Raw genomic sequence first — 15,289 nt, 5'->3', positions numbered from 1 at the left:
GTCATGTGTTAAGCAAAGTATGGAGAATTTCTGTGCTAATTAAAGGATAAAATAGTCCATGAATCTGTGTTTTAGGTTGAAGTAGTGGTTTTTTGAAGAAGTGTTTTTTTACCCACAAAGTGGATCTGAAGAAGTGTTTTTTTTCTTTTTTTTACCCACGAAAGCTTATGCCCAAATAAATCTGTTAATCTTTAAAGTGCCATCGGACTCCTCGTTGTTTTTGTGGATACAGACTAACACAGCTACCCCTCTGATACTTGACTGGGGTAAAGGCTCTTACAGGTTGTACCTCTATGTGGCAGCTTTTACAGGTTTATAAGCATGTACATATGTGTTTCTAGTGGAAGGTATATCATGCTACATAAATCTGTACAGTGATGTGATTATTCTTTTCCTGGGAAAATACTGTACTATAAGGTGATCAATGCTAGGCAAATTTCTGAGTTGTCCCCAAATTTTCCTCCCTTCTCCCCCAACATTAAGAAGGTGAATGGCATTTTGGAGAGTCCCACGGGTACAGGGAAGACCCTGTGCCTCCTCTGTACCACTCTGGCTTGGCAGGAGCATTTTAAAGATACCATCTCGGCACGGAAAATCGCACAGCGAATGAATGGAGTGGAACTCTTTCCTGACAGACCCATGTCGTCCTGGGGTGATGCTGAAATCCCAGGTAAATGTCCCAGCAAGCAGGCTTTGACTGTTACACTTGGTTGGGAACCTTGCAGGAATTAAAGGGGATGATTAGTATTTCTTTTATCCTTGTCATGTACCTGTGAATGTCAGAATGGTATTATTTAGCAGCTAAAGCATTATTTCACACTTACCTTTTACTGATGTAAATCTAAAGATGTCTCACTTAACCTTTCTCCTTGCTACAGGGCAGTAAAAATATCCACTTAGCTCATTTCCTGTAGGTGAATAGTTGGATTGTAAAATTCCTTGCTGTCTCCATAAGCCACACTGTTACCATAGCACCAGCTGGGGAAAGCAGGCTAATGATATCTTTAGCTCTTCCTTCTGTTTAGCGCTAATAATTTTTTTCTTTTTTTCTCCCTTTGGCAGCTTATTACACTGATGTTCCTAAAATAATTTATGCCTCCAGAACCCATTCTCAGCTTACTCAGGTCATCAGTGAGTTAAAGAGTACTGTCTACAGGTAAATACACATTAAGAAAATGCTTTTCAGTCAGAGTAAAAGGGTAGAAACCCAGTCATTTCAAGGATTATTTGAATTGTGTTGAGATGACTACATATCTGATGATGTATCCCTTGGAATGCAAGTCTCATAATGCAGATGGATGGAAACTGAACTTCTCTGACTCACTGTGTAGCTTTTCCCCATGCTGAGGATTGTGTTTCCCATTCTTCTTCCTTTTTTCGCTCCTATCCCAAAGTTTCCTGTATATAATCCCCTTTACTTCAAAAGTTCCTTTGAAAAAGTGTGGTTTTCCAGTCAAGCCTGTAAATTTTTTTGTGTATGAAAAGAAATGTGCTTCCTATTTTTCTTCAGGGAGAGATGGATTTTTCAGTTTATCTGGGTTAATAGAATATTTTGCTTGTATTCCTGCCAATGGTGCTGTTTCATGTAGCTCCATGGTTCTGTTTTTTGTAATTTTTCAGTTAGTAGTCATTTGCGTATCTGTATATCTTTTCAATTAACAAAGCTATTTTGAATGCTTGCCTTCAGCCACAACTTCTGCAGTAAATTATCATTAATCCAATCTCCCTGCTATCTCAAAAATAGATTCTGGTGTGAGTGGGTTCTTTTTTAGGTCTGTGGTAATTAGGTGCGGTATTATAACGGGATCTAGATTTTATGGGGGTGCTTTTTGAGAGAGTTGACTAAAGCTGCTATTGATTACTCCCTACCCCCATCAAAATAATTTCATTAATGCATATTTAAGATTGAGAATTTATTGCTGCTACAAAAAAAAAATTGTGATGTTATAGATGAGAAATGTAGCTGTTGAAAAGCCTTGAGATTCCCAAATTTCTAACACCCACTTTTATTCTTCCCAGCCAGCTTTCACATTTGAAATACTTGACTCAAGCTAGCAACATATGTGTTCAAAAGTCTGTTTTTTCTCTCTCTTGTCCCCTCCTCCTTTTTTTAATATCAACTATTTATGTGTTTTGTTTAAATAGGCCAAAGATGTGTGTTTTGGGCTCCAGAGAGCAGCTTTGTATTAACCCTGAAGTTAAGAGACAGGAAAGTAACCACATGCAGGTAAGAACGCAACAGTGAAATTGTGCACAGCTCATATATGTAAGTGACCGTATCTTGGCTTTAAGGCATGTAACTGCTAACGCTGAAGTTCGTTACAATCCTTGGCGAAACTCAGAGGTATTAGTTGACCGTACAGTTGGAGTGCTATAGAAAGTTTGCGTTCTTGTCCTGCTCTGTTAGTGAAGAATTAAGTTCTGGGATTTACCTTTCCAAGAGGGGTTGTGATGGGTGAGAGCATGTGAATTAGTTTTCTGCATTCAACTTCCAGTCCTGCCACTTGCTTGCCAAGTGACCCAGGGCAAGTCGTTTAAAATGACACCATCAATTTAAAAATCATGCTCCTGATGGAAAATGTTTTACCTACTGTTGTTACATGTAATGTTAAGGACTACCATAGCTGAAAAAAGACTAATGGGGGAAAATAACTGAGTAGTCTGTCACTTTCCCCCTGTTTGTTTGGGTGTTTTACATACCAATGGGGAAGGGAAGAACACGGAGAGGAAAATCTGATTGTAAAACTGCAAACTTTGGCCCAGGGATTTGTGGGCAGGTGTAGGCCCTGCAATGATATTTGATTCTTTCCCTGAAATTGACTAAATTTCAAATGGCTGGTGTCCCTTTTCTCTCTGCCTTAGTTTCCTTATTTTTAAATTGGGTTCAATACTACTTCCCTTACATGGCCTAATGTATGTAAGGCACTTAAGTCTTTATATGAAAGGTGCCATAGAAATTCAACATATTGGTGATGCTCAGAGGGTTTTTTCCCCTTCTTCTTTGGCAGGAAAACTTGTTGTTAGCCCCCTATTTGATTCTCATTGTTGATGATCTGGTATGCATTGCTTCTAGCTTGGTGCTCAAAGGGCATGCTGCATTTCTGCAGGCCCCCTTGGTAGCTGAATAAAGAGGCAGTATTAGATGGGTCTCAGAGGGAGGTTTGGCTTCTTCTTCGGGCAGGTGGATGCCCCTGGGGAGGGGACCTATCTGTGGGAAGTATGGAGGCGTAATGATGGATGTACAAGAAAAATCCTAGGAGATGGAGAAATTTAGGAACAAATGGCAGCCTCATTATGAAGGAGCCCAGTGAAGCCACATGTTTCGTAGGCTGTGGATTATAACCTGATCCTCCATTGTGCTTGGTTAAATTAAAATTTAAATAAAATAAATAAATAAATGGTTGGGGTAGATGCTGCACCGTGATCAAGATCTGCAGAAAATGTGAGAAGAAAAGGGATTGGTTTTTTAGAGAAACCTTTCCCCATTCCTTATTATGCTGAGCTGGTGTCACTGAATATGTTCATTTACCCTGCCCCTCCCTCCACAGCCTTGGGCCAGCTGTGCCTTTGTCCCTGAAATGTGCTTTGTCTTGCAGATCCACATGTGCCGAATGAAAGTGATGGCTCGTACTTGCCATTTCTATAACAATGTGGAGGGTAAGTTTGGCTGTGGAGGCAATGCCCTGGTTCTGGGCAGAGAGATACCTGGCAGGTGGATGGGGAAGTTGAAAAGGAATGAGAGAACCCATCGGCAACTGAATGTATGCATGTACATTTACTTTTAATAGGTTTTTAAGCTAATGCTCAGGAAAGGTACAGGATTGATATCCCTGAAGGCTCGAAATCCTTTTAATTTGTCCACAAAACAGAGCAAGAGCAGCAGCAGTGCAAATTATCCATATAATCCCGGCAATAGGCTTCACCCCTGAACTGGTGAGGCCCTTCTAGGAGTGAGAGGGTATTTCTTTCTACATGCCCATTCCGCTCTTGGCCTCTTTGCTGTGGCTGCTAGTAATTGAGCTAAATGAGAAAGTGGGTTTTGGGATTTGAATCAGATCACAAATTAATATCATGTTAGTCACCAAGCTACTGAACTGCAACTCAGCAGAGAACCAGCATGCTACATGTTACACAGTGTGAGGGAGCAGGGAGGAAGTAGCCAAGATGTGGGACGACAGACCCCTTGTCTTCAACTGCAGATGGTTTGAAACATGGTTGCAGAACCCCCGTTCAATAAACTGTATTGTGCTTATCGTATCTTCTGAAGGATGATGGGCTGGGATGACTGTGCTAGGGTTCAAACCTGTGGTTCTGTATATTTTAAGATGAAGCTTAGACCAGTAAACTGGCATCCTGAATTTTTACTAATATGCACACACACAAACAGTTCTTCAGCACAAGTTAAGGAAAGGATAGCAGTTCCTCTTGCCTGAGTGAATTATAAGGCATTCGGGTCATTGAATTTTGGGCTGCAGGAACTGAGCAAACTAGAAATTAGCTTAGGACTAAACCATTGAAAAAAATTATGGCACCAACATGTGTATTAGCTCACAAACTATCATCTACACATGTTGTGGCTTATTATGAAAAATGTAATTAAGAGTTAAATCACGTTTCTTGGAGCCTGTCCTGGAATTTGGAAGCCGCAGGGCCAGGTTTCATAGAATAATAGAAATTAAAGATGGAAAAGGACCTGCTAGATTACAGCTAGGCCATCCCAAGAGGTCCAGTGCAGGATTATTTCTTGCAATATGGACATTAGGGTAAAAATCAAACACTATTTATAAAACAGTTCTCCATGGAGTGAATGGAACAAAATACAAAATAATTGACTGAAATCTTCAAATGCTAATGTGTGTTTAACTGAAGCTTGTGCATCGAGGAGTAAATAACAGCCGGAGCCCTCGATGCTGGTGGAGCTACAGAGAATAACCTTAGGCCTTAGTTTCAATCCAAGCAATCAAGATAAGAGACTTTGATAGAATCCAATGAATGTGGAGCGAAGTACAGTCCCCACATGTGATTATGTTTATGTAATTATTTTCTTCGATTTCTGTAACTGTTCGTTTCTCCTTCACAGAGAAGAGTACAGAGAAGGAACTGACCAACTCCATCTTAGATATTGAAGACCTGGTTAAAAATGGAAACAAGCACAGGTAAAAGTTCCACACTGTCCTCCTTTTTCTGGGGAATGCATTTGTATGAACTTGACCCACCTATAAGTTCCAGATGAGCAGCAATGACAAGAGTCGAGTAGTGACGTGTGCAAAGAACTCTCAAGAAATCCATCTCTGCACTGAGACCTTAATGCCTCTTCCTAGAGCTGATGGTGGATTTGAGTCCTGATCTGCTGCAGAGACCAGATACTGATCAGTCAGGCATACCCGAGGAGGAACTGCTGATTATGCAGGTGCTATGGTGGTTTTATGAGGTGGATGAGTCCACAAAATCTCTTGCCACTAGAGATTTCATGATCTAATCCAGCATTGAATCCTGGTCTTCAGGGGAGAAAGATTAGTGCATTGAACCACTAAGTCATCTCATTTTTCTCCTGTTTGGTATCTTGATCTGTGTTTTGCTGGACTGCACAGTTAGGTATTGAGTCTGGCATTCCTTTTTACTGAAGTATAAATAAGAAGGGCCCACATGGATAAAGCGAGGCATCTGCCTTGAGATCTAATGTTCCAGTCATTAAAAAGCTGTTTAGAAACCTTTGAGAGCCTGAAACATAATAAATGAAGGCAGAGTGCACTTTAGTCTCTCTGTGGATATTATTTTATAGTTCATACTTTTTTTTTTTTTTTTTTAACAGAGTTTGTCCTTATTATCTATCTCGGAGCCTGAAGCAGCAAGCAGATATTATTTTTATGCCTTACAACTATTTACTAGACTCAAAGGTAACGTTTTTATTTTTAAATTCAAATGTTTTTTATTGATCTTTTTTTATCAGTTTTTAGTGGATATGCCAAAAAGAATGTGCATAGCAAACAAACTCCTGAGGTGGTACACTTCAAAACTAGCTAAAACACTGCACAGAGTACATGAGGCAAAACTTCATAACCTAATTCAAATCAAGAACTTTAAAGATGATTCACTTGCACATCTTGCTCTTTGAATTTCCTTCTCCCCTACAATTAAGGAGCATGGGTTTTTTGGTTTTAACAGGAGCTCAATATCATTCAGTCAGTGGAATTCACCCTGCAGGGCACAATTCCCTTATGTTGTTTGTGTTGGTCTTACAATAAACCACTGTCAGAGGACAGGATACTGGGCTTGATGGACCTTTGGTCTGACCCAGTATGGCCATTCTTATGTTCATAATGAAAACTAAATTATATCCTGACAGTCTTTTTGCCACTTGTGGCATGCCTTGAAATAAGTATCTTTTGAAGAGTTACCTCCATGATGGTAAAAGAGACCAATCTGTGCTATTTACATGCAGTATGAAAAGTGATGTTTGTTTACATTTAAATATTTAAAAAGACACCTGTGGAAGGCTTTAGGTGCCCTAACATTCAATTAATATTACGACATATCCTCAGCAACGTTATACGATCTGGCAGTCATCTCAAAAACAGCTCCTTTCCACCCCTCTTTTGGCCCAGGACGCATACCTTCAGTCGTCTTTAAAAATCCTGTTGAATAGATGTCTTTTGCAGCATGACCAGAAGGTCACCAAACTTGGGCAATTTCAGATCAAGCTAGAAAGCAATTTCTAGAGTTCCAGGGCCCTCCCAGAGAATGCCCTGCCAGTTGTCTCCTCTCTTTATAATGTTGGGAATCCAGCTTGAGACACCTCTGCTGACTGCAGTTGTTACAGTCTGGAGCAAAAAGAGAGGCAGTCTTTCAGGTAGGCAGTTCCCAGGCCATTCCATCTTCAACTCAACTTAGAGATCAGTGGGCTGCCAATGCAGATCCCAGAGCGCTGATGTCTTGTGCTTCCTGCAAGATGCTCTGTTCAATAAGAAGTAACCAACAGACATTCTATGTAGTGCCTTCATAGAAATCCAGGGGTAGAAGGGACCTCAAGTGATCATCAGGTACAGCTCCCTGTGCTAAAGCAGGACTAAGGAAACCTAGACCATCCCTGAGAGGTGTTTGTCTAACCTATTATTGAAAGCCTTCAATGATGACAATAATTCCACAACCTTCCTTGGTGTAACCTATTCCAGTGCATAACTATTCTTATAGTTAGAAAGTTTTTCCTAATATCTAACCTAAATCTCCGTTGCTGCAGATTAAGCCCATTATTTCTTGTCCTATCTTCAGTGGACACTGAGAACAATTTATCCCCATCCTCTTTGTAAGAGCCCTTACCATATTTGGAGAGTGTTATCAGGTCCCCCATCGATCATCTTTTCTCAAAACTAAACATGCCCAGTTTTTTAAGCTTTCCTCGCAGGTCAGATTTCCTAAAGCTTTTATCATTTTCCTAGCATTCCTCTAGACTCTCTCCAGTTTCTCCGCATCTTTCCGAAGGGTAGATGTCCAGAACTGGACACAGTACTCCGGGTGAGGCCTCACCAGTGCTAAACAGAGCAGGCTGATCTGTAGGCTGTCAGGGTATCAAAGTGAGCTAAAGATGAAGAGGGTATTAGGAAATGAATTGACTGAACTTTATAATTGTACTGCACATAATACTGTGGGTGTGTTCTCTTTTGTCAAAGATGACAAAAAATATATGTAGAAAATACGACAAAAAGAGAAATTAGAATGAATTATAATAAATTAATGCATCCCTTAAGGTATTAGTGTTATCTTCTTTCTTAGGCATGTGAGTGCCTCTCAATTTAACCTTTTGGCCCCTAATCCCACTCCTTCACAAGACAGACTATTATACACAAGATGGACCCATGATGTCCTCTGACTTTCAGCACAGGTGTATGGCCTTGTTCTTACCTCTAGAGGACACTTTTATTCTCTCCATTTCAAGAGACTATGTTGCAGTGTAAGCAGCTAGAACTGTTCTGCTTGCCACATTCCATAGTGAATGATATCCCATCCAAACTCTCTCATGGTCCAGGTCACCAAGCTGTGTCCAAAGGACGTGTTGCTGTCTCACCCATGTCCCCTTTGTTTTTGCTTTTAGAGCCGGAGAGCACACAACTTAGATCTGAAAGGGACTGTGGTAATACTCGATGAAGCTCACAATGTGGTAAATTATATCTGATTTTTCCCCCCCCACCATTTCCCCTTCCCCACCCAAACATAAAGTCTGACCCTTGTAGGTTACTTGTAACCAGGGCCGGCTCCACGCACCAGCCGAGCAAGCACATGCTTGGGGTGGCACCTGGAGGGGGGTGGCGCTCCAGCCGGCCGGGGAGAGCGGGGCCGCGACCGGGCTCGCCACCCTACCCCCTGCGATCCGGCCAGCCGTGGAGAGCGAGGCCGCCCTCCTCCCGGCGCTCCGGCTGGTCAGGGAGAGCGGGGCCGTGGCCGGGCTCGCCGCCCTCCCCCCAGCACTCCGGCCGGCCGGGGAGAACAGGGCCACGGCCGGGCTCGCCGCCCTCCCCTGCCACGCTTCCCGCTGGGGGGGCCGGGGGCGGCCGGAGGCTTTTTTGCCTTGGGCAGCAAAAAAGCCAGAGCCGGCCCTGCTTGTAACAAGGCGAAAGCTACAGTAAAAGAAATTATTTCGGCTGCTAGTATGATCAGTTTAGAAAGGTGGTTAAGTATACATTTGCGACTCCATCTATGTTGAAGTGTGGGTTTGTGTTCTGCATGAATCTTAGCATTAGCTAAACCAATATCTGTAGCAGTACACCTACTCTCCTATAATTGTGTGATATTGCTCCGTCTTCTTCTGTCATGGGCTTCACATTTCTGTAAGTGGTTGAATCCCCAAATTCTGATACCGAGGAATTAAATAGGTCTAATACAATCCGTTCAGCTTCTTACATTGTGTCCTTCACTGAAAGTGTATTGGTTATAGAGCAAAGAGAACACGTTACAGCAGTGATCCTCCGATGGAGGCTCGTGAGCCGCAAGTGGCTCTTTAATGTGTCTCCTGGGGCTTTTTGCAGTACATGATATTAAAATTGTGTGATTTGATTATTAACCAGTCTAAGTTATTAATCAATCAGGATGCCTTTACTATGTTATTAACCAATTTTAGTTGATAAAATAATACCTGTTCAGTCATTTTGCTGTGAGAATTATATAGTCTCACTATGTCCCCTGTCCTACTGTTTATATATAGTACGACAGTAAATGAAACAACGAATTCATACTACTATGGCTCTTTTGGGTAATGTTCATTGTTGATTTGGCTCCTGAAGCACGGAGGGCTGAATATCACCGCATTACAGGTAAAACTTTTACATAATGATGAAGGAGGATGGATTATTCAAACCAGTGATTAAGCCTAGTGAGCACACAGACCAGTTTAGACTCAGCAGTTTATACTCCATGCTAGATATTGCAAACCTATCTGAAAGACCTACATTTACAGTACAGCAGAGCCCCCGAGTAATTCTGTGCTTGGCAGAACTGTTATTTACTGTTCTTGTGTAAGAGTCTTGCACAGTCTTATCGCTTCTGAGTCAGGCTTTCCTGAAGCAATCCTGGCAGATCTTTGGATCTGCTGGCAGCTGACACCAGGGATTTAACCCCTTCTCTGCTGGAAAGTGCAGGTCATCAGTTTCGTATGGAATGTTGTTCAGATGACTGCAGAATCAGGAAATTGCTAGGTACTTCATTTGGCAAGCAGTCTGGAGCACCTGGCTTGTTTGTTGTATAATTGGTGATTATTAGTGAAGATATTGAACAATTCTTGCCACAGTAGTCTGGTCCAGTTCTGGTTTTTCAGGTGTTTGTGTTACAGTTGGAAGAGATGTGGAATTTTATTTGCTTACTGAATAACTAACCAGATTTGATCATTCTGGTTCTTATTGTCAAAAGTGCACAGAATTTCTGTGCTTGAACTCTCAAGTATTACTGCGCTTAGATATTTAGTTATGTGCCTAACTAGTACATCTGTCTAAACCAGTCACTTGAACATACAGCTGCAGTAGCTGCACGTGCAAATTAGGTGTACAAAAAGCAAACATTTTGGAAAGAAGGATTCTAGGTCTAGAATGGTTCGGCTTCTATGGAATGTGAACTCCATGATGAAAGTATTAAGTCTCTGCTAGCAGTGAGTACTACCTTGTAGAGTTGTAGATGGAACCTGGAAAAGCAGACTCTGATGTAGTTTCATGTACTTTATTGCAAACAGAGCCTTCCCCCCCCCCAGGCACCACACCGCGTTGTATTAGTTCTGCTCTGGCATGTTGGGCTATCTCACCTTTAAATGCTGGATAGCAAGTGAGTGTCTCAGCAATGATAGAAAATCAAACTTATTTCACAAGCATAATTGTTGAGTTTTTTTATTTTTTCTTAAGAACAAACAAACAGCTGGTGGCCTCTTTTAATAGGAACTCTGTAAAGGGAAGATTGGATTCCTGCCGGAGCACCCTCCTCCTATCAAGAAGATAGCAGAAGGTGTTGCATTACAAGATCATACCCCTAACTGGCTCAAACACTAGTTCAGTGCTTGGATAATGAAGTATAAAGGAACTCTTAAAATGTGTCCCCTGATCTGCCAAATTACACTGCTTTGAATTTCTCTCTGGCAGCGGCAATGTTTATTTTCTAGGGGGCCTGTTCTTGCATTGTTGTCTATTTTGCTGCAAAATGGCTGCTAGAAGTGGAGGATGTTTGGCCTGAGGTAGGTGTAGAAATTATTTTTAGGGTTGGAATACTATATTTGCTGCCTTAATCAAAATAGTCCTTTCCATTAAAAAGTGAACCGGGTTCCCACAGAGCTTTTCCTCTTCACAGCATGTTATAAGTCTTAGGACTTGTCTACACAGGGAAATTGACTGAAATAGTTATTCTGGAATAAGCTGTTTTGCTCACCCTGTAGACACTCTTTGCAGGGGCCTTGAGCAGTGGTGCCCCTCAATCCCTCTTATTCTTTTCCTGTGGAACATAATAGTCAAATCTCCTGTGGTCTGTAATACTTTGTTCTAATTTTGCTTGACGGGCTTAGTGTGCAGGTAGTGTTGGTGACTTGTGATATACAGGATATATCAGACTAGATGATCTGGTGGTTCCTTCTGGCCTTACATTTTATGACTCTATTCTAGAATAAAAGTGACTTTTATTCCAAAATATAACATGCATGTGGGGCGCTATTCCAGTATAGCTATTGTATAATAGCTTATTCTGTATCTGTTTCCCCATGTAAGCAAGTCCTTACTATTTCTCACAGCTGGGAGGAAGGTCAATACCATCTTCATTTTATGGATGAGGAAACTGTGGCAGAGAAGGTTGTGACTTGGCCAAGGTGACAGAAGTATTGTCAAAACTAAGATTAGAATTGGGGAGTATTCAGCCCATTAGACCACATCTCTCATGTAAGATTATTCAGTTCCCTTCTCCATAGTTGATACTTATTTTCTTTATTTCTGTGTGTATATATCATTTAAATTTAAGATGACATGTATGTATGTTGTATTTTATCCCTCTACCTTCATTCATTACTTGCCAGCTTAGATTGTAAAATCTTGAGTGCAAGGGGGACTGCATCTTCATGTGTGTTGGTCTAGCGGTATGACTTTTACTTGTGTGAGAGGTCCCAAGTTCAAATCCAGAACAAGTCCTCCAAAGGACAGGAATGGTTTGGTTCCTGTAAAATTTTATGGAAGGAAATATTTGTGGTCTGGAAGGACAAGCGCATACACCACAGAATATGAGAGAGGCTGAGGAGTTATTGGACATCCAGATTCAGGAAGCATTGCCACCCCAGATTCAAGAAAGGAAGAAATTGGTCACTGAAGGAGATTGGGAACCGGAGAGGAGACCAGACCGTTTGTAACCATCAGAGGCAAGAAGTTCAGGTGCATTCTACATGGCTGGAGGCAGGAGAGGAGGGGCAGGCCATGACCACCAGATAGAATCAGTCCAGGAGGAGTTCCACATAAGTAGAAGAATCTAATAATAATCATGTTGACGTCTTTAAACCACAAGTTGAGGACTTCAGTAGCTCAGACATAGGTCAGGGGTTTGTTACAGGAGTGGGTGGGTGAGACTCTGTGGCCTGCGTTGTGCAGGAGGTCAGACTAGAAGATCATAATGGTCCCTTGTGACCTTAGTCTATGAGTCTATGAGCATGGAAACTGAGGATATCATCTGTGAAGATGCAGCTGGTCAAATGAAACAATGAGCTGTACAGGACATACCTGTGGTTGGCTGTTCAGCCCAACCCACAAAACAATCAAATGTGCCCACAAAGAGGAGATCAACCAACCAAGGAAGACAGAAAATCCTCCTTGGGGATTCTGTACAAAGAAGAAGAAGAACATCCTTTCCAAAGGAGCAGGCAGAAAACAGGATGGTGTGCTGTCTTCATGGAGCAAAGACACCAGATGTGGCTTGAAGACCGGATAGGCTTCTGAACTCAGCAGGCAGAGATCCACTGGTAATGATGCATAAGGCACTAATGATGCTGTTTCCTGGGATACCTCACAGATCTTAGATGACTTCAGGGAACTCGGAAGGGTACTGAAGGAGAGGAATGTTCTAGTGATTTTCTCTGAAATCCTTCGTTTGCTATGAACAAGAAGACAGAAGGCAGAAGACTTTAGAAGTAAACCGATAGCTAGGTAAATGGCAGAAGGATTAGGTTTTGTTGAAACATTGGTCCACCTTCTGTAGGGGTGAGGGGACTGTTCACTTTGCATAACCTCTGTCTCAATAGAATGGGGACCACTCTTCTAGACTATAGGCTGGCTAGACTTGACAGGGAGGGCATTAAACTAGCAACAAACGAGATGGTGAAAAGGGAGAAGTAAGCACTCAGTTACAACAAACCATGATGTTGAGAACAAAATTAATCAAAGTACCAAGAGATGTGAACCGAAGAAATTCTTTATTTGTCTATACACCAATGTTAGGAGCCTGTGTAGTAAACAAGAGGAATTGGAATTGCTTATTTGAGCATAAATTCAACTCCAGGTACTACTGGAACTGGGTGGGATGGTTTGCATGATTGGAATGCTACGTCAGTGGCTTTAAGCTATTTAAAAGGTTTGAGTGGGCAAAAGGGGAAGAGTAGTGGTATGGTGTCAGAAATGGCATTGTGTTTGAGTCACTGACAAGTCAGAAGCAAATTGTCTTGAATGCTTACGTATCAGTGTCCTAACAGATATAGCACAAGATGGGGTACTAATTAGGGATGTAAATATAGTTTAAAAAGTTAACCATTTAAATGATTAAAATTACATTGTTTAACCAGTTAATCGATTAAAGGGAGAGGGACTGGGGCTGCTCTGGCCAGCCCAGGGCTGGGGGTTAACGGTAAGACTAATGCTTACCAGTTAACCATTTACAATTTTACATCCCTAGTACTAATTGGGGTCTGCTGCAGACCACCCTATCACCCTAAGGAATAGGATGACCATCTCCTCGAGTGCCTAACTATAATGCATAGGAAAAAATTGCATTATCATGGAGGATTTAAATCTGAATGACATGCTGGGGTTCCTGTGCAGCCAGTACTAAAATGTCCTCAGAACTTGTAAATATTATAGATGACAATTTGCTAATTCAAAACGTGTTGCATCCCACATAGGGGAATTCAGTATTAGAGAAGTACAGAGGAATTGCATTCAGGTGTTTTAAAGGAGCTGACTGCGGAGCTCTGTGGGATCATTAATGTTGATTTTCAATAACTCTTGGAACACTGGGGAAGTTTCAGAAGACTGGAAGAAAACTAATGTTGTGCTAATATTTAGAAAGTATGAAAATGATGACCGGGTAATTATAGGCCTGTTATCAGTCCCAGGCAAAGTAATAGAAAGGCTGATACAGGACTCAATAAAGAATTAAAGGAGGGTAATATAATTACTGCCAATCAGCATGGGTCTATGGAAAATAGATCTTCTCAAACTAACCTGGTACCTTTCTTTGATGAGATTACAAATTGGTAATAGAAGTGATGTAATATATTTAGACTTCTGTAAGGCATTTAACTTGGTAACACAGAACATTTTGATTAAGAACTTAATTATCCAAAATCAAATAGCACACATAAAAATGATTTAAAAACTAGTGGACAGGTCCCAAAATGTAATTGTAAATAGGGAATCATCATCAGGCATGTGGGTTTCTAGTGGGGTCCTGCAGGGATTCATTCTTGGATCTCTGCTATTTCATATTTTTATCAATGACCTGGAAAAAAACACAAAATCATGACTGATAAAGTTTGCAGATGAGACAAAGTTTGAGGGAATTGTAAATAATAAAGAAGACAGGTCCCTAATACAGAGTGATTCAGATCATTTGGTAAGCTGGGTGCAAGCAAACAATGTTTGTTTTAATATGGCCAAATGCAAAGTTATACATCCCTAGTACTAGATACATCTAGGAACAAAAAATGTAGGCCACAATTTCATGTTTGGGGAATCTATCCTGGGAAGCAGTGACTCTGAAAGGTGGAAGGATGTTGAAAAATTGGAGTTCAGAGAAGAGCCACAAGAATGATTAAAGGGTTGGAAAATATGCCTTATAGTGAGAGACTCCGGGAGTTTAATCTATTTAGTTATTAGAGAGAAGAATAAAGTTACCTATAAGTGCATACATTGGGACTGGAAATTTGATAATAGAGGTTTCTTCAGTCTAGTAGACAAAGTTATAACAAGATCCAGTGGTTGGAAGTTGAAGCTAGACAAATATAGGCCTTGTCTACACTACCGCGGTAAGTCGACATAAGTTATGCTACTTCAGTTACATAAATAATGTAACTGAAGTCAACGTAGCTTAGGTCGACTTACCATGGTGCCTACCCTGCGCTGTGTCGATGGGAGATGGTCTCCTTCCGACTTACTCTTCTCGGGGAGCTGGAGTACCGGAATCAACGGGAGAGTGCTCTGCCATCAACTTAGCGAATCTTCAGCAGACCCGCTGAATCGACACAGCAGCTCCTATCTATCGGTAAGTGTAGACATGGCCTAGGACTGGAAATAAGTAGCAGTTTTTAACAGTGAGTATAATTAACCATTGGAACAATTTACCAGGGGTAGTGATGGATTCTTTGTCACTGGAAACTTAAATCTAGACTGGATGTGTTTCTGAAAGCTATGCTCTATTTCAAATGTGAATTAATTCAGGGAAGTATTATGGCCTCTGTTGTATATGAGGTTAGACTAGATGATCACAATGGTTCCTTCTGACCTTACAATCTTTGAAGTGCCCAGCACACCCAGGGCAATACCAGAATCCAAATAACAATAAATTCTGTATTTTCTTG

General features: G+C 41.3%; 1 protein-coding gene across 25 annotated transcripts in view; it reads left to right on the top strand.

Annotated features, from left to right (window-relative positions):
* The window catches only part of RTEL1 (regulator of telomere elongation helicase 1), a 98,982-nt gene that overhangs the window by 4,749 nt on the left and 78,944 nt on the right, over positions 1-15,289 (top strand). For 13 of the 25 annotated variants that reach the window (XM_042847394.2, XM_065566249.1, XM_065566248.1 and 10 more), the window contains exons 3-10: positions 484-670; positions 1,063-1,156; positions 2,146-2,227; positions 3,597-3,657; positions 5,081-5,156; positions 5,813-5,897; positions 8,090-8,155; positions 10,634-10,705. In XM_042847394.2, the coding sequence (XP_042703328.2) occupies positions 484-670; positions 1,063-1,156; positions 2,146-2,227; positions 3,597-3,657; positions 5,081-5,156; positions 5,813-5,897; positions 8,090-8,155; positions 10,634-10,705 (723 nt within the window). The remainder of the gene's footprint in view (positions 1-483; positions 671-1,062; positions 1,157-2,145; positions 2,228-3,596; positions 3,658-5,080; positions 5,157-5,812; positions 5,898-8,089; positions 8,156-10,633; positions 10,706-15,289) is intronic. The other 12 variants (XM_065566244.1, XM_065566253.1, XM_065566251.1 and 9 more) reach the window with 2 other exon arrangements.

The sequence above is a fragment of the Chrysemys picta genome, chromosome 13, assembly GCF_011386835.1.
Source record: "Chrysemys picta bellii isolate R12L10 chromosome 13, ASM1138683v2, whole genome shotgun sequence".
NCBI classification, from domain to species: domain Eukaryota; kingdom Metazoa; phylum Chordata; order Testudines; family Emydidae; genus Chrysemys; species Chrysemys picta.
The sequence above is the reverse complement of the archived record's forward strand: the minus strand, read 5'-3'. Positions and strand labels throughout refer to the sequence as shown.